This window comes from Mustela putorius, unplaced genomic scaffold (assembly GCF_011764305.1).
Source record: "Mustela putorius furo isolate JIRA1106 unplaced genomic scaffold, ASM1176430v1.1 tig00003903_pilon_pilon_pilon, whole genome shotgun sequence".
Classification (NCBI taxonomy): domain Eukaryota; kingdom Metazoa; phylum Chordata; class Mammalia; order Carnivora; family Mustelidae; genus Mustela; species Mustela putorius.
The window spans coordinates 1,945,064-1,972,615 of NW_025422051.1; the positions used below are offsets into that span (position 1 = coordinate 1,945,064).

The 27,552-nt window shown below is 51.5% G+C and overlaps 1 protein-coding gene and 1 non-coding gene across 4 annotated transcripts; one reads left to right on the forward strand and one right to left on the reverse strand.

The window, feature by feature from the left end:
• Nucleotides 1–24,491, forward strand: CACNA1F (calcium voltage-gated channel subunit alpha1 F). 3 transcript variants are annotated; one of them, XM_004755092.1, is made up of 48 exons: nucleotides 1–62; nucleotides 1,660–1,677; nucleotides 2,062–2,167; nucleotides 2,396–2,535; nucleotides 2,774–2,916; nucleotides 3,005–3,157; nucleotides 3,786–3,982; nucleotides 4,092–4,195; nucleotides 4,912–5,102; nucleotides 5,354–5,446; nucleotides 5,556–5,649; nucleotides 5,820–5,846; nucleotides 6,004–6,164; nucleotides 7,077–7,302; nucleotides 8,615–8,822; nucleotides 8,923–9,043; nucleotides 9,160–9,241; nucleotides 10,178–10,223; nucleotides 10,409–10,460; nucleotides 11,295–11,457; nucleotides 11,637–11,766; nucleotides 11,979–12,038; nucleotides 12,188–12,294; nucleotides 12,386–12,473; nucleotides 12,887–12,994; nucleotides 13,067–13,119; nucleotides 14,085–14,231; nucleotides 14,950–15,151; nucleotides 15,250–15,408; nucleotides 16,188–16,298; nucleotides 16,546–16,629; nucleotides 17,443–17,463; nucleotides 17,674–17,802; nucleotides 18,151–18,216; nucleotides 18,471–18,562; nucleotides 19,020–19,179; nucleotides 19,406–19,533; nucleotides 19,831–19,927; nucleotides 20,113–20,215; nucleotides 20,480–20,581; nucleotides 20,748–20,878; nucleotides 21,124–21,252; nucleotides 21,534–21,703; nucleotides 22,657–22,782; nucleotides 22,884–23,011; nucleotides 23,140–23,249; nucleotides 23,768–23,965; nucleotides 24,261–24,491. In XM_004755092.1, exons 1-48 carry the CDS (start codon nucleotides 1–3, stop codon nucleotides 24,489–24,491), a joined length of 5,757 nt encoding a protein of 1,918 aa, XP_004755149.1. The 3 variants fall into 3 exon arrangements, with proteins under 3 accessions (XP_004755149.1, XP_004755147.1, XP_004755148.1); XM_004755090.1 differs by having other exon boundaries at nucleotides 1–25; nucleotides 1,425–1,677; XM_004755091.1 differs by having other exon boundaries at nucleotides 1–25; nucleotides 1,425–1,677; nucleotides 4,912–5,069.
• On the reverse strand, nucleotides 4,506–4,578 carry TRNAN-GUU. Its single transcript has one exon. It is a non-coding gene; the product is annotated as a tRNA-Asn (tRNA).
• Nucleotides 24,492–27,552: the final 3,061 nt, after the last annotated feature.

Sequence of the window (27,552 nt, forward strand, 5' to 3'; positions counted from 1 at the left end):
ATGTCGGCGTCTGAAGGCGGGAAAGGTGAGAGCAGCCTTCCACCCCTGCAGACCCTTGGAGCAAGCCAAGGCTTTGCTCTACCCCCTGCCCCTCTGCCCCATCTACTGCCCAACAGGACCCCACCCCTGAAGAGTCACCAGGGGACCAGAACCACATCACCTTGTTTCCCTCCCCGACAGCACCAAACATAGCCTTAGTATCACCTGAACCCTGACGCTCAGTCTGACTCAGACCCTGCCCCTATGGCCTCCCAGCCCCATCCCCAGCTTTAGTTCACACCTGAATCCCAGCCCTAATCCTGGCCCCAACCTCCATCCTCGTGTCCATCCCAAGTCCAATTCCAAAACCAGCCCCAAGCTTAATCCTAACGCAAACCTTACCAACCAGAGGGCAAACCCCTGTCAGGGTCTAAACCCCAATGTAGATTCAGCCCCTTAGTATGAGCTATAAATTCACCTAACCTCAACCCCAACATCGAGATATCAATATTGTTAGTGAGTAGGTTTCTGAGTCTCCAAAAAGTCTCCAAAAAGAGCACAGATCAATTTTAAAAACTAGAGAGAGAGAGAGAGAGAATGAACACATTTGATGGTGGTAGTAAGTCATTAAGTCTTACTACCTTGGAGTCAGAGATTGCATATGTTGGAATCCCAATTCGGCCACTTGGTCAAATCACTTCCCTTTTTGCATCAATTTCCTTACCTGCAAAATGGGAATAATACTCTGTGCCAGACATTATTCTGAATGCTGAACTCACTTAATCTTAACAACGACTCTATAACATAGGTACTCTTATCACTCCATTACGCAGATAAGAAAATTGAAGCTCAGGGAGGTTGCACCATTTTCCCAAGGTTGCACACAGGTGCCAAGTTCAGACAGCTTGTTTCCTCCAACACTGGGGATCCTAACCAAGCCAACCTACTGCCCCTCAGAGGCTAGAACAAGGCCACAAGAATTGGGAATGACTTTAGCTGAAAACCCCAATGCCAAATTCAGATCCCATCCAAACTTAACTTTAACCCTAACCTTGATCCTAATTCTAATCCCAACTCAGACACTCTACTCCTTCCTGTATTTAAAGCCAATCCAAAATCCACCACTAGAATTTAACCCTAAATTTGCCTCTAGCTATAAAATTAATCCTACCCCATGCCAATTTAAACTCCATATCAAGTCTAACAGCAAAGACTACTTTACTTGGAAATGTAATTTCACCTTCCCTTCTCTAAAAACTCTCTTTACCCCCAATCAATTACAACACCAACTCTTCCCTGCAATTCTTAACTCAGGCACCACCCCAACTCTCCCTAATTTTACATGCTCTTCTCTCCTGCCCCCAGACACAGGGATGGGACCGGGCAGAAGGCAACCATGATTGCCCCAATACCCTCTCCCTCCCTGACTCGGTTTCTCCACACAGATAACACCCCAGAGCCCAGCCCAGCCAATGGGACGGGACCTGGTCCTGAATGGGGGCTGTGCCCTGGGCCTCCAGCATCGGGGGGTGAAGAAATCAATGGGGCATCGGGCCTGGAGACCCCTAAGCGAAGGACTCAGCACAGTAAGCACAAGACGGTGGCAGTGGCCAGTGCTCAGCGGTCACCCCGGGCGCTCTTCTGCCTCACCCTGGCCAACCCCCTGCGGCGGTTCTGCATCAGCATTGTGGAGTGGAAGCATCCTGGAAGGCCGGGGCGGGGCTCAGGAGTGAGGTTTCACCAGGGTACCAAGAGTCAAGGTTTGGGTCAGGGCTGGGATGGAGGAAGGCCGAGGTCACTAGGGATCAAGAGTCAAGAACTGGATTAGAGGGTGAGTTGAGAAATGTGAAGGTCACTGCGGGGGGTGGGGGAGGAGTGTCAAGAGTCAAGGGCTAAATCAAAGCAAGAGTTGGGGATGGCTAATGTTTCTAGGGGGTTCAAAGTCAAAGCCTTGGTCAGGACAAGGGCTGGGATGTCAGGGCTGGATGCCTTGAGTTAAGCATCAGCATTGGATGGGGAAGGCTCCAAGGGAATGTGGGGAATCTGAGACCTATCTGCCTGGGTCCTTGACTGTCACCTGAGGCCCTTTGACATCCTCATCCTGCTGACCATCTTTGCCAACTGTGTAGCCCTGGGGGTCTACATCCCCTTTCCAGAAGATGACTCCAACACGGCCAACCACAACCTGGTGAGGCTTGCCCCCCTGCCCCCGCCCCCGCCCCAAGCCAGATCCAGCCCCAGCAGAACCACACCACAACCCTTCAACCCCCATCTCCGCTCTTCACTGGCCCAGATGACCCTCTCCTATCCAGTCGAAACTTAGGTCTCCGATTATGCTTCCTTTTCGGCGGCCCCCCTCAAGCCTCACCCTCAAATAACCCCCACTCTCCCGCCCCGCCCCTGGCTCCAACCTCAGGAGCAAGTGGAGTACGTATTCTTGGTGATTTTCACTGTGGAGACTGTGCTCAAGATCGTGGCCTACGGGCTGGTGCTCCATCCCAGTGCCTACATCCGCAATGGCTGGAACCTACTCGACTTCATCATCGTTGTGGTCGGGTGCGCGTCTGCAGGGGACCTTAGCTCAACTTCCTACCCCAGGCCCGCTGAATTCGGGGCCCAGGGGAAATGTCTGTTTCCGACTGCCCCCATTTGGCAGCCAGAATCAGGAATATCAACATATTTTAAACTTCTTCACATTTCCAGTCACGAGGACCTGTGTTTTTCCGAGAAGGGAGGGGTGGAGGGAGGTCCCGAGGCCCGCCGCAGGCCTCCTAATCCCGTGCTACCCCTTCAGGCTGTTCAGCGTGCTACTGGAGCAGGGCCCTGGTCGGCCGGGAGACACCCCGCACACAGGGGGAAAGCCGGGAGGCTTCGATGTGAAGGCGTTAAGGGCGTTTCGGGTGCTGAGGCCACTGAGGCTGGTATCTGGGGTTCCAAGTGAGTGGCACGCCCCCCAGGAGGTTGGAGGTGGGGGAGGGGCGCCGGAGTTGGGAGTTAGGCCAACCTCGCCCCTCTGTTCCCACAGGCCTGCACATAGTGCTTAATTCCATCATGAAGGCGCTGGTGCCCCTGCTGCACATCGCCCTGCTCGTGCTCTTTGTCATCATCATCTATGCCATCATTGGACTCGAGCTGTTCCTTGGACGCATGCACAAGACATGCTACTTCCTGGGATCTGGTCAGCCTTTCCACCCCTCTGGGGACAGGACACCACCACCACCACCGCCCCGCCCTTCCCTCCGCGGGTTTCTGGGCCACACCCTGTGCTCAAATCCACAGGACTCCACCCCCAGGCTCAGGCTCCGCCTCCGGGATAACAAGCCCTACCCCTTTATTCAAGCTCCGCCCGCAATCCCGGACTACTGCCGCCCCTTGACTAATAGCTCCGCCCCATCACAAGAATCCACCTACAGGCCTAGACCTTTCCAGGCGCTTGACTCCATCCTCCAGGACTGGCCCCAAATACTCAAGCCCTTTATCCAGACTCCCGCCCAAGCCTTGTCCCCGCCCTTTTTCCAAGAGTCCCTTCCCAGTTCACAAGACTCCTCCCCCAGGCTCAGGGCTCACTGCTCTTTACAAGATTCTACCAGAAGTTTTACAGTTCTACCCCCCAGATACCTGTGGTTGAGACTCACAACTTCCCTGTGGTTCTGAATCCTGATCTAGCAGAGTTGTGAGCTTACAGTTGCCCTTGATTTAGAAAAATCTCGAACCCTGAGTTGAACTTCTCAGGTGGACGGAGCTCCAGGATAGCAGGGACTGTGGGTGGGCAGGCTTCAGAACCCAAAGCTCCCGTCTTCCCACAGACGTGGAAGCGGAGGAGGACCCGTCGCCCTGCGCATCTTCGGGATCCGGGCGTGCGTGCACCCTGAACCAGACCGAGTGCCGCGGGCGCTGGGCAGGGCCCAACGGAGGCATCACCAACTTCGACAACTTCTTCTTCGCCATGCTGACCGTCTTCCAGTGCGTCACCATGGAAGGCTGGACAGACGTGCTCTACTGGGTGAGGTGGACGACAGGCACACAGTGCGAGACTGCACCTGCCTTTCCTCCCCAGGCTCAGGCAAGAGCGTCTGCATATACTGAGAGATGCATGTCCTCTCTCTCCCCAGATGCAGGATGCCATGGGGTATGAGCTTCCCTGGGTATATTTCGTGAGTCTCGTCATCTTTGGGTCCTTCTTCGTCCTCAACCTTGTACTTGGTGTCCTGAGCGGGTGAGGAGCCTAGACACCCTCCCCCATACTGCCCCTCAGCCCCAGTCCCATTTGTTCTGTTCCTAGAAAACTCCTAGGCATCCTTTCAGAACCCATCAGAAATACCACTTCATTCGATCTGTCAACATTGAGCAACTACTGGGTGCACTAGGAATAGAATAAAAGACAAAAATCCCTGTCTTCCTGGATATTACATTCTGGTGGGGAGAGACAGATAATACCAATACACACAACAGATTGTGTATACACACACCCACACACATGTATGTGGTGGGTTGTTGAAATTTTTTCTTATTTCCAATAGGCCCCATGCCCAGTGTGGGGCTTGAACTCACAACCCTGAGATTAACAGTCACATGCTTTACCAACTGAGCTGGCCAGGCACCTCACATATGTAGTGTTTTATATGGAATATGTGCTATGGAAAGAAAGGAAGGATAAGGATAGAAATGAGCAAATTGTGCAATTATAAATAGGGGCAATCAGGACAGAACTCCTTGAGAAGGTGACATCTGAGTAGAAATGTGAAAGAGATGAGGGAATGGGCCACATGGATATCTGAGGAAAAGGTGTCCCAAGGAAAGGGAACCGCTGATGCGAAGCTAGAATGTGTTTGACATATTCCGAGAACAGCAAGGAGACCAGTAGGGCTGGAATGGTGAAGGCAAGGGAGCCAGAGTGGTTCCCTCACCTAGCTCTCCATCTTCCTCCCTCAGGGAGTTCTCCAAGGAGAGGGAGAAGGCCAAAGCACGAGGGGACTTCCAGAAGCTGCGGGAGAAGCAACAGTTGGAGGAGGACCTGCGAGGCTACCTGGACTGGATCACGCAGGCAGAGGACCTGGACATCGAAGACCCCTCAGCAGATGGCAATTTGGGTTCTATGGCTGAAGAGGGCCGGGCCGGCCACCGTAGGCAACCCCGTGGGGCCCATTCCCTGCTCCACGCATGCCTCAGATGTGGGCTACCCTCCTCAAATCCCGCCCCGACTGGCAACAGCTCTAGGCCCAGCTCCCGGTTCCAGCCTAGGACACAGAACCAGACCCACACTTGAATACCCTGTACCCAGAACAAAGTCTCCAAATAACACCCCCCACACACACCACCACGGCCCTAACCCAACCTCAGGCCACGCTCCCCAACTGTCCTTCCCATCTGGCAGGGCCACAGCTGGCAGAGCTGACCACCAGGAGACGTGGACGTCTGCGCTGGTTTAGTCACTCTACCCGCTCTACCCACTCCACCAGCAGCCATGGTGAGGGTCCAGCCAGATGGGGGATGGTGGGATGGGCAGACAGAGAAGCAAGCCAAGTTTGGAACCTGGGGTCTTCAAGTACAGACCTCTACTCTTACCCTTCCTACAGCCAGCCTCCCAGCCAGTGACACTGGTTCGATGACAGAGACCCCAGGCGATGAGGAAGAAGAGGAGGGGGCTTTGGCCAGTTGCACACGCTGCATGTAAGGGCCTCCAGCCCTTGACCCCTGGCCAGTCCAGAACCCAGTCCAGACCCTGACCCCCATCCTTATTGGACCCTCTAACCTTGACCCCAGCCCCTGAGCTCCAACCCCAGCCACCGACTGCCCCTTAGTCCCTCATGACGCTCACATTCCATCTTCCTCTTTTCCAGAAACAAGATCATGAAAACTAGGGTTTGGTGAGTTGGGAAAATTAAGGGATTTGGGGCCCCATGACTTTGTGTGAGCCCCACCTCCAAGTCCCCCGTGACCACCGGGCTAGCCCACCCAAGCCCCCCAGGCCCTGCTTAGGTAGGTAATTTCAACCAGAGGACTCACCTTTCCCCTCCTCCCCAGCCGCCACCTCCGCCGAGCTAACCGGGGCCTTCGGGCACGCTGCCGGCGGGCTGTGAAGTCCACCGCCTGTTACTGGGCCGTGCTGGTGCTCGTCTTCCTCAATACGCTCACCATCGCCTCAGAGCACCACGGGCAGCCCGTTTGGCTCACCCAGATCCAGGGTGCGCCCTCTCCCCAACCGCCGGACTACCAGCCCTCTTCCCCAACCCCCAATTCTCTCCACTCTAGAAACCCAAATCCAGGGCCTCTGGGGTTCCTCAGACCCCCAGACATTGCCTTCTTGCCCTAATAAATGCAGAAACCTTAGCCTGTCCCATCGCACCTTGTAGCTAGCACTCCCAGAGCACTTGCTCTGGGCATCAAGCTCTGTTCTCAGCACTTTGCACGGACTAACTCAATTTTTCTTCACTAAAGCCTTATGTGAAGCAACTACTACTGCACACAGTACCGATTGCCAAGGTACTGAAGAATTAAATGATTAATCCCAGGACTCAGCTAGTGAGTGGCAAACCCAGGCAGGTGGCTTGGGACTCCAGAATCTTAACTCCACACTGTCTGGATGGGTTAACCCCTCTGTGTCTGTTTCCCCATCTACAAAAATGGGGTTAGTAATTGTATCCACTTCATGCAGGTGGTTGGAAGGATTAAGTGAGTTAAAGTGAAAAGTGCTTCGAACATGGCTTAGTCCACATAAAGCTAACATTTCAGAAGTGCTAGCTTTTACCGTTATTCATTTTATCTCAATGCCAACCTGAATACTGAACGCACTTCTGACCCCAAGCCTCAAACCAGCCTCAATCCCAGCTAAACCCCAGATTCTAACACTAGCTTCAAAATGGAGTTTTCTTGGACTCATAGAGGCTGATGGATTCTTCTCCTCACCTCTCCAAGCCTTTCAAAACCTCACCTACTCTGACCTACAGACTCACCCCAATCCCTAACCCTTGTCCTACCTGCCCCCAGCCTGTGTCTGGCCCGATAACAGCTACCCCATATCGCCCCATGGCCCCCACCCCCCTACACATTACTGAGGAAATTGGCCAATCCAGTCACCTCTGCCCCTCTCCCCATAGAGTATGCCAACAAGGTGTTGCTCTGTCTATTTACGGTGGAGATGCTTCTCAAGTTGTATGGCCTGGGCCCCTCTGCCTATGTTTCTTCCTTCTTCAACCGCTTTGACTGCTTCGTGGTCTGTGGAGGCATCCTGGAGACCACCCTGGTGGAGGTGGGCACCATGCAACCCCTGGGCATCTCAGTGCTCCGATGTGTGCGCCTCCTCAGGATCTTTAAAGTCACTAGGTGCGTGGAGCTGGGGAAGATTGGGGCCCCAAGCACAGCCTGAACAGCTCCCTCCCCAGCTCCAGTGACTATCAGCCTTACCATTCATTTAACAAATACCACTGAGCACCTACTTGGTGCCAGGCACTCAGAGAAACACTAGGCCTAGTGAAACACAAGTTCCCGCCTTGCAGAGATTATTTTGAGAGAGAGAAAGAGCACAAGTTGGGGGAGAGGGGCAGAGGGAGAGGGAAAAAGAAAATTTTAAGCGGCCTCCACACCCAGCTCAGAGCCTGACCAGGGGCTTGATCTCACAAACCTGAGATCATGACCTGAGTGGAAATCAAGAATCAGATGCTTCACCGACTGAGCCACCCAGGTTCCTCTGGCCTCATGAAGATTAAAGTCCACTGGGGCGGGTGTCTACTTTATTTCCATTCCCTTCCTCAACCTCAACTCCAGCTCAAACATTATTCCGAGCCCCATCTCTGAACTCCCCTCCATACTCATCTGCAAATATTACACCATCTCTAACCCTAACCCCTACCCACTCATCATATGCAAGCTCATCCACAGCCCCAACACCCAGTCCCAAGGCCAGCTCCATCTCTAATCTCCTCCCTAAATCACAGCCTATCCCCATCACTAACCACAACCCCCATGTCCCTAACTCCTAACCAGTAGCCTGCCTCCAGCTGCAATCTCAGACCCAGACCCAATCTCACTCCTATCCCCTCTTCTATCCCAACCCTCAACCACAACCTTATCCCCAACTCAGTCATCTAAAACTCCAAATACTCTCTTAACCCCTAACCCCAACCCCATCCCCAGCTACAGTCCCTAACCCCAATCTCAGTCCCAGTCCCAACCTGAAACCCAATTCTAGCTTCACCTTCCATATAACCTCCATCCTAACTTCATCTCTCATTACACCCTCAACGCCAACACTGACCCCAAATTCAACCTTCTCCTCACATCTTATTTTCACATCAACCCAACTCCAAAGCTCATTTTATTTTGTTAAATATTTTTTTTATCTGAGAGAGAAACTGAGAGAGAGAGAGAGAGCGAGAGAGAGAGCACAAGTGGGGTGAGGGGAAGAGAGGGAAGCAGACACCCTGCTGAGCAGAGAGCCTGATGTGGGGCTTGATCCAGGACTCCAGGACCATGACCTGAGCCAAAGGCAGATGCCCAACCAACTGAGCCACCCAAACGCCCTTCCAAAGCTCATTTTGACCTGACCCGCCCTTAACACGTTGCAAGCTGGAGTCCTGCCCTGGGTCCTGACTCACCACTGGACATGTCAACCCTGCCTCCCCCATCTCTGCTGCAGGCACTGGGCATCTCTGAGCAATTTGGTGGCATCCCTGCTCAATTCAATGAAATCCATTGCATCGCTGCTGCTTCTCCTCTTCCTCTTCATCATCATCTTCTCCCTGCTTGGCATGCAGCTCTTTGGGGGCAAATTCAACTTTGACCAGACCCACACCAAGCGAAGCACCTTCGATACCTTCCCCCAGGCCCTCCTCACTGTCTTTCAGGTGAGGTCTGGAGACCATGGGATGGGTGGGTTGGGTGAGGAGTAGGGAAAGCATAGGGTGGGAGGGTCCAAAGAGCTTCACAGTGAACTCTCACCCTCAGATCCTGACAGGTGAGGACTGGAATGCGGTCATGTATGATGGTATCATGGCCTATGGCGGCCCCTTCTTCCCAGGAATGCTGGTGTGTGTCTATTTTATTATCCTCTTCATCTGCGGCAACTGTATCCTTGGAGCCTTGGGGGGCTGGGTGCTGGTAAAATGTGGGGTAGCTAAGGGGATATGGGCAGTCCACAGGCAGGCTTCTTCTCCATCCTTTGTTAGCCTGAGCTCACCCCAGACATCCTTCTGAACGTGTTTCTTGCCATTGCTGTGGATAACCTGGCCAGCGGAGATACAGGGACTGTCAATGACAAGGGCAGGTGATGTCTGGCTCTGCCCCCAAGACAGTCTCTCCCCGGGATCCCTGACTGTATGTCTCCACACATACATACATCCCACACTACCAGAGATGCCTCGGTCACCCTGGTCACCCTGGGGTCACCCATATCCCCAGATCCAACCTGTCAGTCCTCATTCATTCAATGTGAATTCTTTGATCTCCCACTTTGTGTCAGGCCATGTTCTAGACACTGAGGAGATGACAGGGTTCAAGGTAGACAGAGTCCTCCCTTTCACAAAGATGACACTCTAGTTGGGGGAGGCAAGCAAAATACAAAGAAATGAATATATAACATAATTTAATTAAATATATGTTAAGGACATATAATGAAAAAAAGAGTTTGGGAAAAAAAGAATAGAGAGAAATGAAAGTTGCTATTTTGCTATAGGGTTAGACCCTATTTTGATCAAGGAAGGCCTTTACACAGAGGTGACAGTTGAACAGACACCCAAATGAAGGGAGAGAATGAGCCATGAAAATATCTGGGGGAAGAGTGCTTCAGACAAGGGGACAGTAAGTGCAAAGGTCCTGAGGTGCACATTCAGCACATTTAAGAAAACACCAAGGAAACCAGGGAGTCTGGAGTGAGGTGAGCAAGGAAAAGAGTGGTAGGAGGTGAGCTCAAATGGGGGAATAGGGGGACCCCATTGGGGGCATTCTGGGCCATAGTGAGGACTTTGGTTTTTGCTCTGAGTGAGTGGGAGCCATAGGAGAGGTGTGAGCAGAGGAAGAATGTGCCAGACTTAAGATTTAATAGGATCCTTTTGGCTGCTGTGAAAAGAACAGACTGTGGGGATGAGGGCAGAAGCAGGGAGGTTCTATGGGACCTCAGAAAGGTCTGTTCTGATTGCACGGACCCCTTCAGCCTCGTCTATCTGCTGCAATCCTTAGCAATTGCTCCCCTTTTCTCTCACAGGGAGAAGAGCACCGAGGGGGCTCTCCCACAGGAAAATGGAGTGTTGGTGAGTTAGTATCCTGGGCACTGTCTACGCCTCCCATAACCACCAATACCTGTCTATGTGTGTGTGTTTTAACCCCCATTTTCTGCCTGTGCACCTCTCCACTACTGTGTTCCTTCCATGCCTCCCCTAGGTTTATTCTATAGTGTCTCCCCCACCATGGGTGACCCCCATCTTTCTGTCCCCAGGTGCCTGGTGGGGAGAATGAGGAAGAGGAGGGCAGAAAGAATGAAGAAACAGGCAAGTGGGCAGGGCCAGATGGAGGAGGTGTGGGACCTTAGAGATAGCACCGGGCAGACCTCTTGACCACCTAGATCCTCCTGTCTGAGGAGAAGACTTTTCTGAAATCATCTTGAAAGTGATGGGCTTGATCGGAAAGGATGACTACCTACTATTTACATCAACATGGATGGAACTGGAGGGTATTATTCTAAGTGAAATAAATCACTCAGAGAAAGACAATTATCATATGGTGGAACATAAGAAGTAGCACAGAAGATCATAAGGGAAGTGAAGGAAAACTAAGTGGGAAGAAATCAGAGAGGGAGACAAACCATAACAGATCATTGACTCTGTGAAACAAATTGAGGGTTGTGGAAGAGGAGGTGGGTGGGGGGATGGGGTAACTGGGTGATGGGCGTTAAGGAGGGCACATGATGGGATGAGCACTGGGTGTTACATGCAACGAATGCATCATTGAGCACTACATCAAAAACTAATAAACTGATAAAAGTAGTGGGCTTGGTGTGTGGCCAGCAGCATTTGAGATGCTGAGATTAATGAAGACAAAGACTTTTGTTTTATTGCAGAACTTCTCAGAGCCTTTATTGTAAGATAGCGTGTATTGGATGGCAAGGATGGTGATGTTCATACAACAGACATTTCCTGAGCTTCTACTGTGTTCCAGGCACTGTTCTAAGTTCTGGAGACCCAACTGTGAACAAAACAAACTAAAAGACCTTCTCTGAGGAGCTGACACATGAAAAGAATTTGCCGTGTGACAACCACTATTCTACGGGTTTTACACACCTTTTCCAATGAATTGTCTGTCTTTTGGTCTCCTTCTGGTACCAGGCATGGAGGAAGAAGAGGAGGACGAGGAAGATGAGGAAGAAGAGGAAGAAGAGGAGGAAGGAGGTGCAGGGCATGTGGAACTTCTGCAGGAAGTTGTACCCAAGGAGAAGGTGATACCCATCCCTGAGGGCAGTGCCTTCTTCTGTCTCAGTCAAACTAACCCGTGAGTTCTGGGAATGGATGAGGGGCTGAGGCAGCAGGGGCTGGGGCAGGTGGAGGGCCAGGTACCAACCACGGCTCTGGCAGGGTGCGCAGCCCGATGCAAAAGATGCTGAGCTGTCTCCCTTGGGCTCTCCCAATCAGCTCTGTGGTTCTGGGTTCTCACTATTCCCCACTCCCCAGGCTGAGGAAGGCCTGCCACACCCTCATTCACCATCATATCTTCACCAACCTTATCCTGGTGTTCATCATCCTCAGCAGTGTGTCCCTGGCCGCTGAGGACCCCATCCGAGCCCACTCCTTCCGCAACCATGTGAGCCATTGGCTGGGGGCTGAGGGAACACTCCCAGTGGTGTCATACTGGGCATAAGAAGAAGGACAGAAAAAGAGAGGGAGGGAAGGGAAGGAGGAGGGAGGGACAGCAAAGCTTACAGGAAGCACGTGCACACACACACACATATACACATACCCCTAGGATTTCGCTAAGCCATGACTCAGTGGCTTCCCCTATTTCTCTACTCCCAGATTCTGGGGTACTTTGATTATGCTTTCACCTCCATTTTCACCGTGGAGATTCTATTAAAGGTAATGAATAGGCCCCCAGTCTTACCCCCAGTTGCCCCAAACCATCCTGTACCCACCCCCACAGCCCACCTCTCCTATTTCCATGCCCTCCTCCCCTCTCTATACCCACACCCGGAGTCTACCCTGATGTCCTCCTCCCCCTCCCGCAGATGACAGTGTTTGGGGCCTTCCTGCACCGAGGTTCCTTCTGCCGTAGCTGGTTCAATCTGTTGGATCTGTTGGTGGTCAGCGTGTCCCTCATCTCCTTTGGCATCCAGTGAGTGACCCTCTGCATCCCCTGCCCACTCCATTCCTCCCAGAGCAGAGGCCAAACCTGGGCGAGGGCCTGAGGACTCACCCTTCTCCAGCTCCAGCGCCATCTCAGTGGTGAAGATCCTGAGGGTACTCCGAGTACTGAGGCCTCTCCGAGCCATCAACAGGGCCAAGGGACTCAAGGTAACCCAGCCCCACCCAAACCCAAAGGACCCATGTCCTGCCCCACTCCTAGGGCCCCAATCTCCAATCAGACTGACTATTTACACAGACACCTGACCACACAGCCTGGACCCAACATGTAAACCACACCCCAGACCACTGATCATGTGGCCTGACCAATATTCCTTACAAGTAACTAACAATTCCTACCCATGGCCACATTTCTCTGACCCAAGTTCCTGAAATGTGGCCCCATATCCCTTCCTGGTAAATACTTATTCCTAGTCAGTGCCCACATGGTCCTGAGCACATATCCCTGGTCCATGACCAGGTGTCCCCAGCCCGAGTCCCTGAGCCCCATCTACTCCCAGAATCCCTCCCCCCTGGCTGCTGTGGCCTGTAGTCTCGTGAACCATCTGTGTGGGTACCTGCAGCACGTGGTGCAGTGTGTGTTTGTGGCTATCCGAACCATTGGGAACATCATGATTGTGACTACACTCCTGCAATTCATGTTCGCCTGCATTGGCGTGCAGCTCTTCAAGGTGAGAGGAAACACTGGAAGGTCAAGGTGGGGAGCAAGGGGTAAACCTGCCTGACAAGTATCCTCCCTACAGGGGAAATTCTACAGTTGCACTGATGAAGCCAAACACACCCCCCAAGAGTGCAAGTGAGTGCCCTAAACCCTGCCCTTGGTGGAGCTTGGGGCCCCTCCCAAAGGCTAAAGAGGCCCCTAGATCTCACCCAGGCCCCTGGAACCCTTGGAGCTTCCTCCCAAGAACTGCAGAAACTCCCTCAGTTTTTATCAAGCCCCCCAAACTCCCCCAATTCCCCACAATACACCCCCAGAACTTTCCCAAGAGCTGCAAAGGCCCTCAGGTCTTGCCAAGTCCTAAAAGACCCTCAATACCTCCCCCAAATCCCTCTTCTCATTCTCCAGAGTTACCTACATTCTACTATGGACCCCCCAGAAATCCCCAAACACTCCCCTCACCCATGGCCACTGTCATAAAGTCCCAGGCTTCCATCTTGAGATTCCTGTAGAGGGTGGTGATTAAAAGCATGTGCTTTGAAGTCAAGCATTCCTTGTTCAAATTCATCTCATGAGACTTGGGGGTACATTTCTTAACCTTGCTGAGTCCCATTTTCCTTAACTGAAAACAATGCAGATCTCACAGGTTTCTGTAAGGAGTAAATGAGTTACTACAAGGAGAGTGTATTACAACGTAAAGTTTCTACATGTAAAGCCGAGTACAGGGTTTGACATATCCTTCACGCTGAGAAATGTTGATTATTAGTATTATTTTTTTTCCTGGGAGATGACAATGATGATAATGGAGATGACAGTTAACATATTTGGTACCAACTATATGCAAGATACTATTCTCATTGAATGACTTGATTAATCCTTGTATCAGGCCAGGAAATATGTTCTGTTAGTATTCTTATTTTACAGATGAGGAAAACTGAAGCACAGGGAGGTTAAACGCCTAATATCACCCAGCCAGTAAATGCAGGGGGGTAGGATTTGAACCCAAGCTATCTAGCCTCACCACTCCATGCTGGAGACACCAGGCCCCTTTCCCCAGCTCTCCACCCCTGCTCACCCACCCACTCTGTCTGCAACATCCACAGGGGCTCCTTCCTGGTCTACCCTGATGGAGATGTATCACGACCACTGGTCCGGGAGCGGCTCTGGGTCAACAGTGATTTCAACTTTGACAATGTCCTCTCAGCCATGATGGCCTTATTTACTGTCTCTACCTTCGAAGGCTGGCCTGCGTAAGGAGCAGGGCTCCAGGGATGGGCAGGGAAGGAGGGAAAGAGTCTATAGAATGGGATCTCCTTGGGGATGGGTGGAAAGGTATCTTGAGACTGGATATGGTTTTCTGAGGACTGGTGAGCATATCAGAGGACTGAGTGGGGGTCCTCCAGAAGTTTGCTGGGGGTGCTTTGGGGACTGGGTATGGGGGTGTCTCCAGAAAGGCTAGAGGTCTCTGAGGACGTCTAGAAAGGACTGGGTAGGATTTAAGGGGGACCAGGTAGGGGTCTGGAGGAAGGCACGGGGGGGAGGTCTCAGAGAGATGGAGCTCAGTGGTTTTCAGAGAGCTGTATAAGTCTTTGGGGTTCTAGTTGAAGATCTTTGGGAAGATGGTGCAAGGAATTCAAGCTGATGGGACAGGATTTAGAGATCTTCAGGGGCTGTGGGGGAGTTCTGGGGAAGTGAATGGGGATCTGAGGTGAATGAAGAAGTGAATTTAGTGGTCCATGGGAACTTAAGGGATTTGGGGGTCTTGAAGGACTGGGGTGGAGACTTTCTCTAGAAGGTTGTATGGGGACCACTGGGTCTGCATGGAGGTCCCAGATGGCTAAGTCAGGGGATTTGGGGTCTTTGGGGTGCTAAGCAGGAAATTCTAGAGTGTCTGTTATAAGGTGTCTGGGGACAGGTCTCAGGGGACTGGGATATCTCCTCACCCATTCCCACTGGTTCCCTCCCCAGTCTACTATACAAGGCCATCGATGCAAATGCAGAGGACAAGGGTCCTATCTATAATTACCATGTGGAGATCTCAGTGTTCTTCATTGTCTACATCATCATCATTGCATTCTTCATGATGAACATCTTTGTGGGCTTTGTCATCATCACCTTCCGTGCCCAGGGCGAGCAGGAATACCAAAACTGTGAGCTGGACAAGAACCAGGTGACCTCTAACCCCTCACCTTATGGCCTCCAACCCCTCCCCACCACTCTCTTGCCTTGGGATCCCACTGCTCACTCATGCCCTGCACCCGTATGCAGCGCCAGTGTGTGGAGTACGCCCTCAAGGCCCAGCCACTCCGCCGCTACATCCCCAAGAACCCACATCAGTATCGTGTGTGGGCCACTGTGAACTCTGCTGCCTTCGAGTACCTCATGTTCCTGCTCATCCTGCTCAACACGGTTGCTCTAGCCATGCAGGTCTGAGCTCCCCACCCTGACCCCTGCCAGACACCTGAACCCTACTCTGTTCACACAATCCCTTGGGAACCATTAGGAATGCTTTAGGCTGCAAGCAACCAAATCCCCAACTGACAGAGACTTAAGTTATAAAAATATTTGCCACATTTCTTCAAATCTAAGGCCAATAATTGGAAGTTGCATCCTGACTTAAGAGATATAAGAATGTGGGGGAAATGCATATGGCCACTGTAAGTTGCTATTGATTGTGAAATGCACCCCATTTTCAAAGATTCTAAATGTGAAAAGATGTGCATATTGGAGTCAACAAAATACGGTAGGCTGTTTGATAATTGTTCATCAGGTATCCAGTGTCTTTCTCTTCCTCCATTCTTAACAAGTTGGCTTTCATTCTCATGATTGTTGCTTCATGATCACAAGATGACTGCCATGGCTCCAGGCATCAAAGCCACATTCAAGGCAGGAAAAAGGAAGGAAGACTGCACCCAAGGGCTCTTCTCATTTTATCCTTTTATTGGAAAGCAAAAATAGTTTTCACAGAAACTGCCCAGCCAGCATAAGACTTCCGTTTCTGTCTCATTAGTCAGAAGTAGCTGCAAGGAAATCAAGACTGGGCTTTCCAATATCTATATTGGGATATCGACAGTTTGAGGAGTTCGGCCAAAGCATAGTTCTATCACATCTCCAGACTCACCTCAGTCCAAGCCAGAAAATATTTGGTTGTGGGTGGAGAGGTCTCTGCCTCAGGCTCCGTCCTCACACTTGGCTTTCTCTCCCAGCACTATGAACAGACTGCTCCTTTTAACTATACCATGGACATCCTCAACATGGTCTTCACTGGCCTCTTCACTGTTGAGATGGTGCTCAAAATCATCGCCTTCAAACCCAAGGTGCCCCCCCCAAGCCCTAGACTCACCTGCAGTGGGTGAATTCCTTGGGGTGGCACTCATTGCAGAGCTCTCAGGGCGGGGGGGCAGCAACCAAGGGCTCATAGATCAAGGAGTGAGAAGGATCCAGATGAAGGCCTATCGTGTAGTCCAAGCTGGGCCCTGCCTCCATAATATCACCTACCGCTGGACCCCTATACTAACTTGCTAGCTCTGAGAAGACAAGACTCTACTTTTTTCCTGCCTACAGCATTACTTTACCGATGCCTGGAACACATTTGATGCTCTTATTGTGGTGGGCAGCATAGTGGACATTGCCGTCACTGAAGTCAACGTAAGGACTGGCCTTTCCACAAACCCAGCCTTCCCCCACCTCAACCCCAGGGCCTCTCAACTTACCTCCACCCTAATCCTCATTCCAGCTCCATGTCTCTTGAATCCCTGTCAGGTTTAGCCAAAGCCCCCCCTACCAGCTCCCTTATTCCATTTATTTCCTTACTTTATATCCCTTATTCCATTCCATTCAATTCCATCTGCTATCTCCTAAAACGACTCTCCTGTTATTTCCATTATTTCCTTCATTGCCTCTACATCCACCTCCATTAACTCCATCAACTCCACCAATTCCTGCTTTGGCTCCATCGTTCCGTCTGACTACTTCATTGGCTGAATTTTCTCCAACAACTCCACTGTCTCCAACACTGGGTATTTCACGGCTCTGTCATCACCACTGACTGTGCCATGGGCTCCATCATCTCCTCCATTGGGTACTACTTGGCTCTGTCACCTCGATTGACAATGCTGCTGGTTCCATGTCTCCATCACTGTTTCCTCCATTGGGTCCTCCATCGGTTCTCTAATCTCCATCATCTCCATGAAACTACTGGCTTCATCATTTCCTCCATTGGCTCCACTGGCTCTCTGCCATCATTTTCCATACCCTCTCATTTCCCTTCCACCCTCATTGCCAACTCTTCCCACAACCATCTTGATCCACTACCATATAACCTTCTCCATCATCCCTTGAATAATGACTTTACCATCCATTATCCCCTATATCTGCTACATTGTTTCTCCCTTTGTTCATTTGGGCCTGCGATCTCATCCTCTCCTCTGTCACCTCTGTCTTGGCCATTTCTCCCTTCAGAATGGTGGCCACCTTGGCGAGGTAGCCCCCACCTCACAGCAGGGACTCTATGCTTCTTTCCACACCTATCCTCCCTTCCTTTCTTCCTAAGAGTCCTTAGAAATGCTCCCTGACTATATCCTGGGGCCTGAGTTCTGAGGGACTTGGGGGCTGGGAGGGCCAAAGCATGAGCCAGGGAGGTGGCTGGGGCAAGTGTAGACTCATCATACCTACCTACACCCCCAACTTCAGAGCTCTGAGGACAGTTCCCGCATTTCTATCACTTTCTTCCGCCTCTTCCGAGTCATGCGACTAGTCAAACTTCTCAGTAAAGGTGAAGGAATCCGCACATTGCTCTGGACATTCATCAAGTCCTTTCAGGTAACTCCCCATCCCTTTGACCACCCCTCACCCTCATCTCACACTTCTCAGCCTGTCCTTTTACCACCCCAAGAACTACATTTCCCAGTGTGCCATACCCATCTGCAATTTACCATTTCTGGTTTTCTCTGTTTTTCTAGCCTCCCAATTCCCAACATGCCTTGGTCTCACTGACCTTATTCTATTGTATTTAATACTGTGTCCACATTTGGGAGACATTGATAGTCATGGGCACTTTGGGGATGGGTCATATCTCTCGGTAGGCCCAGGCTTGAGGGAGCAGTGCATTTTGTGGCTTATAGTTCTCTGCCTGGACCTGAATATCTATCCTCCTCTCCAATCCCATAGGCCTTGCCCTATGTGGCTCTTCTCATCGCAATGATATTCTTCATTTATGCAGTCATTGGGATGCAGGCAAGTGGGGAGCCCAGGGAGCATCCCTTAGGCACTATGGGTAGGAATTCACCCACAGTGGGGGTGGAGGGCTGAAAGACAAGCTGCATGACACTGAATCAGTCCACACATCTGTGAAATGGGATCAGCAGTACCTACACATCTGTGAGAATCTTTTGATCTAGTACTCTTTTGAGTACTGGAAGGTATGAAATGGGTGACAACCTGTAGGGGCATGGGTTTGCCACTCTGACACATGCCCTGTGCACCCACAGATGTTTGGCAAGGTGGCTCTTCAGGATGGCACACAGATCAACCGAAACAACAATTTCCAGACCTTTCCCCAGGCCGTGCTGCTTTTGTTCAGGTGACATCCATGCCTCCTCCACTGCCATCTTGGTCCCCAGCATGTCTTTGGGTGCCCGCACACCCCGTCTGGGCCCCAGACTGTCTGAGCTGTGGAAACAACAGGGCAGCATGGGGTTCATTTTGCCTGAGACCTTTTATGGCTGTGATCTGAAGAGTCTTGTGTAATAATCTAGCCTCGACCATTCTTTTTCTGGCTGTAAGGTGTATCCACTTCTTAGGCCTTAGTGCCCCATCAGTAGCATCGGGATCAACATGGGGATACCTGATGAATATGACTGTCATCGTCATGGCCACACCAGCTTTTAAAATATTGAAATGCTTTATGGAATTTACCTGTGCCAGATATAACCCCTGGCATGAAGTGGGTCATCTTCTTACCCTACAGTCCCCTACAGTGCCACTTGTGATGATTTCATAGCCTCCCCTCCAAAATGGCCCCACTGTATGACCCCCAGGTGTGCCACTGGTGAGGCATGGCAGGAGATAATGCTTGCCAGCCTTCCTGGGAGTCGGTGTGACCCTGAGTCTGATGTCAGCCCTGGCGAGGAGTTTACCTGTGGTAGCAATTTTGCCATCGCCTATTTTATTAGCTTCTTCATGCTCTGCGCCTTCCTGGTGAGGACTGTTTCCCCACAACCACCACCACTGCCATGGGGGCTGGCCCTGAAAGGTCTGGGGACAAGGTGGGGAGCCCAGATCTTCAGAGGGGGTGAAAGGGCTGGTCTGATAAGATCAACCAGGGACTAGTGACCCAGTAACCATAAGTTTACCTCAGCGTCCCACCAACCCCCCACACCCAGCTTAGCCCTTCACCTAACCCTCACTGTTCACTGGCCCACAGATCATAAATCTCTTTGTGGCTGTCATCATGGATAACTTTGATTATCTAACCAGAGACTGGTCCATCTTGGGCCCCCATCACCTTGATGAATTCAAGAGGATATGGTCTGAATATGACCCTGGAGCCAAGTATGGTCTATAACCACATAACTGGGATTGCAGGGGACAGTGCCCTGTCCCACCTAGTCCCCCAGTCCCAGAACTTCTGACCTGTTATCCATTAACAATTACCTAGTCAATAGATGCCCCAAGGTTCCCACTGCCTCTGTCCTCTGCCTTCCCCAACTGCCCTCAGATTCTTCCCTGGCAGGCTCTGGGTTGTTGGGGGTAGGGGAAGTTGGTAGAGATGAGCTGGTGGAATCTTCAGAAAGGGATAGAGGTATCTCCAACCCAGCGGTGCCACCCACCCACCCCAACTTGTCCCAGGGGCCGCATCAAGCACCTAGATGTGGTTGCTCTGCTGAGACGCATCCAGCCCCCCTTGGGATTTGGGAAGCTGTGCCCACACCGAGTGGCCTGCAAGGTCTGTGCACCTGCCCACCCCCCACCTCTGAAAGGGCTGTCCGCCCACCGCAGGGGTGGGGAGGGACCCTGTCTTGGGTGGGGAGGGTGTGTTTGGTTTTATCTTCAAAGGTTTCTGCCCCTGGGTATCCAATGCCTTCATCCCTGGCATTTGATCAAAGTGGGTTCCATGTCCCTGGTGTGTAGAGACTTGTGGCGATGAACATGCCCCTCAACTCAGATGGGACAGTGACATTCAATGCCACACTCTTTGCCCTGGTTCGGACATCCTTGAAGATCAAGACAGAAGGTGCATGGGAGGGATGGGGAAGAGGCAGGAGCGGGAGGGCCTCTGGGGGAGGTGCAGGGATCAATCTCATTGAGTGATGGGCCTGGCTCCTGGCTCAGAACCTCAAAATAAGTGACTACGGCTCCTCCTGCCCTGTTTTACCACCTGTTCAATGGGGGTGGTGTGTGACTGCGTAGAAGCTTGTGAAGCCCCTTCCAACAGGGAAGGAGTGGCTGCGAAGGGCTCCTCCTATTGGCTCATGCCCCATATTCTCTCCTGATGCAGGGAACCTGGAACAAGCCAATCAGGAGCTGCGGATTGTCATCAAAAAGATCTGGAAGCGGATAAAGCAGAAGCTGCTAGATGAGGTCATCCCCCCTCCTGACGGTGAGCTAGCTCCACCCCAATTCCATGAGCCCACCCAAATGTCAAACGATTACTCACCATCAGGAAACTAGCATTGGATGGGAGTGGGGGCCAAAGGGAGTCTATGCTGTGGGTAGGGGGAACAGAGGACCCCTGTGTGACCTTGCCTCTTCTCCCTTGCCCCCAGAGGAAGAGGTCACCGTGGGCAAATTCTACGCCACATTTCTGATCCAGGACTATTTCCGCAAATTCAGGCGGAGGAAAGAAAAGGGGCTACTAGGGAGTGAGGCCCCCTCAAGTACCTCCTCTGCCCTTCAGGTCTTCAGAGAGGGGCCTGGGTGGGGTGGGGTATGTGGGAGCACCATGGCTGAGGCTGCCTGCCCTCTTGGTCTTGTGTAACCCATGTCACAGACAAGGAAACAGAGGTCCCAGGACTTACAGAGGGTCAGGGGTGGCTGAGGGACCCCTTACCCCACCCCACACTCCTGCATGGGAAGCAGGCTCATGAATGGGGGAGTTTGGACCCTGAGCTACCTTGCTTCCCTATGTTTCTACCCTCACAGGCTGGTCTGAGGAGCCTACAGGACTTGGGTCCTGAGATCAGGCAGGCCCTCACCTGTGACACAGATGAGGAGGAAGAGGGACAGGAGAGAGAGGAGGAGGAAGATGAGAAGAACCCGGAAATTTATAAAGTGAGGGCAAGTTTTTACTCCCCTAGGGAATTTGACTGTAAAAAAACACTCCCTTAATTCCTTATGTAACTTGGACACTGCCTTTGGGGACGAGGCCCCCTGAGAAGACTCCCTACAACAGGCAAACGTTTATTTGATACCTACCATCCACTGTTGGAAGGTGAAACCCAGATTTAACCCTTAGGGAGGTCACTGGGAATAAGCTTCAAGTGACTTGTGTCACTGACCGAGTGACTTAGATGTAACGTGAATGGCAACATTCAATCCTGTGACTTCCACAGGCCCCGATGGGCTCCCAGCCCCCATCTCGCCGGAGCTCCATGATTTCTGTGTCTCTACCTGTTGGGGACAGACCTCCAGATTCACTCTCCCTTGGGCCCAGTGATGACGATGGGGGGGCTCCCAATTCCAGACAGCCCAGTGGACCCCAGACTGGATCCCATGGCCACAGGTACGGTCAAGGGTCTGGTGGGATGTTGTAAGGGAAGGCAGGGACTAGCCACTACATGGGGGTAATTCAGGAGCAAGGGGACCTTTGAATGGAAATTTAGGACAAATGGAAGGGATTTAAGGGCTCAGATGGGAACAGAGGGTAATAAGAGATTCATAAGAGAAAGGCAATGCAAAAGTTTGATACAAAAAGCACGTAACATGGAACTAAGTGAGTTTAAGTTCAAATCCTGGTTCTGCCATTTGCTAAGTGATCTTGGGCTAGTCACTTAGTTTCCATGGTCCTCAATCTTGTCACCTGTAAAAGGTGGATGATAACAGCACTTACCTCCCAGAAGTAAGGAAAGAACATAATGAAGTCACACCTAGCTTTTATAGCCTCCTCCTCACCTCCCCCAACACACTCCCAGTTCCTGTGTTGAAGGTGTCTCTTCAACAGGCCAACTTTGATTTTTTTTTAAATGTTGGGTCCTTCCCATGAGAAACATCTATTAAAAGAAAGCCCACATTTATTTTAAGATGATGGCAGGTTGGGACGCCTGGGTGGCTCAGTCAGTTAAGCATCCAATTCTTGATCTGCGTTCAGATCATGATCTTGGGGTCACAAGATACAGCCCAAACTGGGGCTCTGCACTCAGCATGGAATCTGCTTGGGATTCTCTCTCTCCCTCTCCCACTGCTCCTCTTCCAGTCTCTCTCTCGCGCGCGCACACGCTCTCATATAAATAAATTAATTAATTAAATAAATAAATAAAAAATAAAATGATGACAGGTTAATTTTATGTTATGTGAGTTTCCCCAATTGGAAAAAAAAAAAAAACAAACCTAAAAGCCCAGTGTTTCTGTAGGGGATGGGGCATGGAACAAGAAGGAACCAGGAGCCCAGGGCCACAATACGAGGAGGATTGTGGTTGGAGGGGGTCTGGTTTGTCTAACTTGCTTCACTTTCCCCAGGAGAAGCTCTGGGAGCTTTATTTTCACCATTCCAGAAGAAGGAAGTTCTCAGCTCAAAGGAAATGAAGAGCGGGAGAATCGGGACAAGGAAGAGGAAGTCCCCACCAAGGACTCTGGCCATGACATGTAGGATGACCCCATGAGCCGCATGCAGGAGGGCAGGACTAATGGGACCTCATTGCCCATGCGCAGGCCTGAGCTCATCCTCAGCCCTCTCTCCCGCTCAGGCTCTCCTACCTAAACGAGCAGGCAGGGACTCCTCCACGCCCCATCATTTTGCCACCCCACAGACCCCAGAGATACCTGGATGGGCACAATGTACCACGCCGCCGTCTGCTGCCCCCCACACCTGCAGGTGAGAGCAGGCATGGATCCTAGCCCCCCTACCAAGAGCCATCAGGGCAGAGGGCTAGGGTGGGTGGCACTGACATTCTTCTTTGCCCCCCCGCCCCTCCCCGCACTGTGCCTCCCCCCCACCCCCAGCTCGGAAGCCTTCCTTCACTATCCAGTGTCTGAGGCGCCAGGGTGGTTGTGAAGATTTACCCATCCCAGGCACCTATCATCGTGGGCTACCCCTCACCAGCAGGGCACAGGTGAGGTGGGGAATGGGGTGCTGAGGTCTGGAGGGGTAGAGTTAGCCTAGGCTGAATTTATCAAACATACCACATGTCTTCTGAAGAATGAGGCACATATGAATTCACAAAAGCAAAAAAAGGGTTGGGGGAAGCAACCCTCTCGGGACCCCTCACTCTTCGGGAGCTCAATAAGCTTTGCTGTCCACCCACCCTCCCAAAAAAAAAAAAAGAATTCACAAAAGCCTCACTGTACCTGTGAGATAGGTACTGTTGTTAGTCCTAGTTTACAGATGAGGAAACTGAGGCCCGGAGAGGCTTACCCAAGATCACACAGCCAGTAAGTGGCAGAGCTCAGATTTATACCCAGGTCTTTTATGCTCCTGAATAAACTCAAGTCTGGTTTATTCGCATTCAGTTTGCCTCCAGTTGTGCTTGGAGGGTGGTGGGCAGTGATAAGAGGTAGGTACAGGGGTGAGTCCTAGATCCTCATATCCCACCCATCAGTCCTGAGCCCCCTGATGTTTATTCTGGTCCAGGGTTCCTGGGCAACCCCTCCGCAACGGAGTCGGCTCCTCTATGCCCCACTCTTGTTGGTGGAGGAGGGCGCAGCAGGGGAGGGATACCTCCACAAATCCAGTGGTCCACTGCGCACCTTCACCTGTCTGCCCGTGCCTGGAACCCACTCGGACTCCAGCCATGGCAAGAGGGGCAGTGCTGACAGCCTGGTGGAGGCTGTGAGTTGAGAAGGGACCTGGGCAAGGGGGATGGGGGAGAAGGGGAGGAAGTGGGAGCTTGGGAAGGAGGGAAGAGGGCATCCCCCCCAACCCCCGGTCTCTGCACTGTGTGTGTGATTATCTATCCCTTTGCTCTGCAACTTCTGCTTAGCATGATGTATGCACGACTGTCCCCAGTGACTTCCCTGCACACTTTCACGGATGATGCATCATCTACCTACACTGACCCGCTGTGCACATTGCTTTGATTCCATGTTGGGCCCTCTGCTGACTCTGATTCCATCTGTGCCCCCAGGTGCTCATCTCCGAGGGCCTGGGCCTCTTCGCCCGAGACCCACGCTTTGTGGCCCTGGCCAAGCAGGAGATTGCAGATGCCTGTCGCCTGACACTGGACGAGATGGACAGTGCTGCCAGTGACCTGCTGGCACAGGGGACCAGCTCACTGTATAGTGATGAGGAATCTATCCTCTCTCGCTTCGATGAGGAGGACCTCGGAGACGAAATGGCCTGTGTCCATGCCCTCTGAATTCCCACCCCTCCTCCCCTGCTCAATAAACCTGCTCTCCCTTCCCCAGAGGGAGACAGGCATGGACCACAGCCCTGGATTTCGGTATCTTTGCACTGGGGGTCTGGGGCTGCCCAGAGCCCCCCAGGCATCCATCCCCTGCTTCAGCCCTGAGCCACTGCCCACACACGAATATTTCCAGAAACCAGGACAGCCAGGCCTGATTATTCAGCGTTAGGGAAGGAGGGAGGAGGAGGAGGAAGAAACAGCAGCCAAAAAAAGCTGGAGACAGAGTGGAGGTGGTGGGGGAGGGGAAGGGGACCGGACAGAGATGGAGGAAGGAGGAGGAGAGAGGATGTGTGGAGGCTTGGATGAGGAGTGGGCGAAAGTCAAAGATTCCACAAGGGGTCAGTCAGGTCAGCCTGAGGAAGAACAGATGGGATGAAATGGATAAGAATACTCAGAGTAGAGTCCTGCCAGTAGAAAGGCCTGGAGGTTGGATTTAGCCTGGTATGTAATACGTCAGTCAGGCAGAGGGGTCCTCTGACAGCATCAGGAATTTCTGGGAAGCTAAATTGGGATTACCCTGTCTCCTGCTTTCTACCTTCTGCCTAAAAAAGAGAAAATCTAAGTCCGTTGACAGAAGACATGGGTGACAGCAAAGGGCGAAGCCTTCAGCCTGCGGGAACCCACTCAGGGCCCATCTGGTTTTCCTGAGACCACCTAAGAGTACCCCACTGTCCAGCACAGATCCCAGCGCTCCTCTTTCTGCTTCTTGCCCTGCCTGTAGTCATCACCCAACCTTTGGGGGTCTCATTAACCAAGCGAAGTTTTATCAGGCATTTACTTTGTGCCAGGCACTGTTCTGGATTTCCCTCAGGCCAAACTGAGCTGGCTTAGATAAGCCGCGGGACTTGTCCAAGGTGGCATTCAGCCCCACTCCGAAGGAATCAGAGGCAGTGCTGGGAAAGGTCCTGGATGGGGCCACTGCCAGGGAGGTTCCGACCTAGGGTTTCATCCCAGTTCTCAGAGCAAGAGTTTTCCTAAAAGCAGTGGGGAGCCATGGGAGAGATTTGAGCAGGGTGGTGACATAGTTAACGGCATTTTAAATGGATGCTCTGACGGCTGTGCTGAAAACAGAAGGGAGGGGGAAGAGACTGGAGATGCTAAAATTGGCAGGAACCATGGTTGCCGTAGCCAGGGGAGGTGGCAGAGGAGATGGTGAGAAATTAGTGGATTCCAGAGCTGTGTAGGAAGTAGAATGAACCATTTATTTGGCCCCGGGCTGAGCGCATAACAGTGATTATCTTGTTTAATCAGTGCAGCAACCCTGTAGGTACCATGTTAAAACTATTTTACATGTCCGAAGTCACACAGGAATAAATATTAAAGTGGGATTCAAATGCAAGTAATTGCTGAAACCCAAGCTCCTTTGCCAAAAAGGCACCAACAGCGAGGTATCCATTACATATTTGTGTGAATTCAAGTGTGTGTACATGGGGATGTTTTTAAAAAGTAGGTATACATCCAGATGGTTCAAAATTCAAAAGGTACATGGGGCACCTGGCTGGCTCAGTCAGATGAGCATGTGGCTCTTGAACTCGGGGTTGTGAGTTTGAGCCCCAGTGGAGGGTAGAGATTAAATAAACACATATACTTTTTAAAAATTCTAAAGGGAGACACCTGGGTGGCTCAGTCGGTTGGGCATCTGCCTTTGGCTTGGGTCATGATCCCAGAGTCCCGGGATTGAGTCCCATGTTGGGCTCCTTGCTCTGTGGGGAGCCTGCTTCTCCCTCTACCTGCTGCTCCCTCCGCTTGCATTCCCTCTGTCTCTCTATGTGTGTGTGTGTCAAATAAATAAATAAAATCTTTTTTAAAAATACTGATATGGAGCCTTGGAATGATCACCAAGATAGTTAAGTAAGAAGCAGACTCCCTGACCGGGAGGCAGCCTGATGCAGGGCTCGACCCCAGGACCCTGGGATCATGACCTGAGCCAAAGGCAGCTGCTTAATTGACTGAGCCACCCAGGTGCCCCTACAAGGCTCCATATTAGTACTAATGACAGTTGCATAGTACTCCATTTTGTGGATGTATAAGATTTTGCTTAAATGGGTCACTATCAAGGAGTGCTTAAGAAGTCATATTATAAACAGCACTGCAGTGAATCATCTTATACATACAACTTTTAGCACATGTATGAATCTGTCAGATAAGTTCCTAGAAGTATAAATGCTGAGCTGATCAGTATATGGATTTGTTAGTTTGCCGAATTCTGCCAAATTGCCCTCTACATAGGCTATTCCAATCTAACTTCCACTGGTAATTTATGGGAATGCCTGTTTCTGGCCAACCTGCCAATATTGAGCTTAAGCAAACTTTTTTATATTCACCACCCTCAAAGATGAAAAACAGGATCTTAGTAGCTTTTATAGGCATTTCTTTTAGCATAAACGAGGTTGAACATCTTAAACTCTCATTGTATTTATCCACTGGATTTTGCAACATGGCAATCGCCACTGACCTTGTGGGCCTGGTTTTAGTAGCATGAAGGAGGGATAGTCTGATTAAAAGAGAGCTGAGGAATAAACAGGATGTAAAGGGTAGAGTTGGAGCAAGCAAAATTTTGACGAAAAGGATAGAGAAATAGGGGAGATGGTTGGAGGAGGAGAGAGGGTTTTTAAGACCTTGAACTACGTTGAAATCGCTGAGACTTTGGGCACTGCCAATTACTAGTGGGGCGACCTTGTGCAAGCAGCTACACCTCTCCGGGGACTCATCTTCCTCATCTGTAAAAAACAGGGCTAATGGTCCCTACCACATAGGGCTATTGTAAGAAGACACTCAACAAACTCCGTAAAGGGCCTGACAAAAACGTTTTACTGTAGGACCGAATGGTCCTCCACTCCCCAGACCTCTAGCTGTGTTTTTCGAGACACCGATCCTCCCAGAGCGCTCTCGCGACTCCAGCTCTAGGGCTGGAATGGCGGCTGGCGAGATTTAGATTCGGCCCGCTGTGTGCAGGCGCGCGCCGAGAGTGGGGCGGGGGCGCGAGGGGCGGAGCCGTGGCCGCCTGGGCTGT

Excerpts from the sequence above, each read along its gene's own strand:
- CACNA1F (XM_004755090.1), top strand. The coding sequence starts at position 1 with ATGTCGGCGTCTGAAGGCGGGAAAG. Across the intron at positions 5,650-5,819 it reads GCCAGTTGCACACGCTGCAT|AAACAAGATCATGAAAACTA; the intron begins GTAAGGGCCTCC and ends CCTCTTTTCCAG. Across the intron at positions 16,299-16,545 it reads TCATCGCCTTCAAACCCAAG|CATTACTTTACCGATGCCTG; the intron begins GTGCCCCCCCCA and ends TCCTGCCTACAG.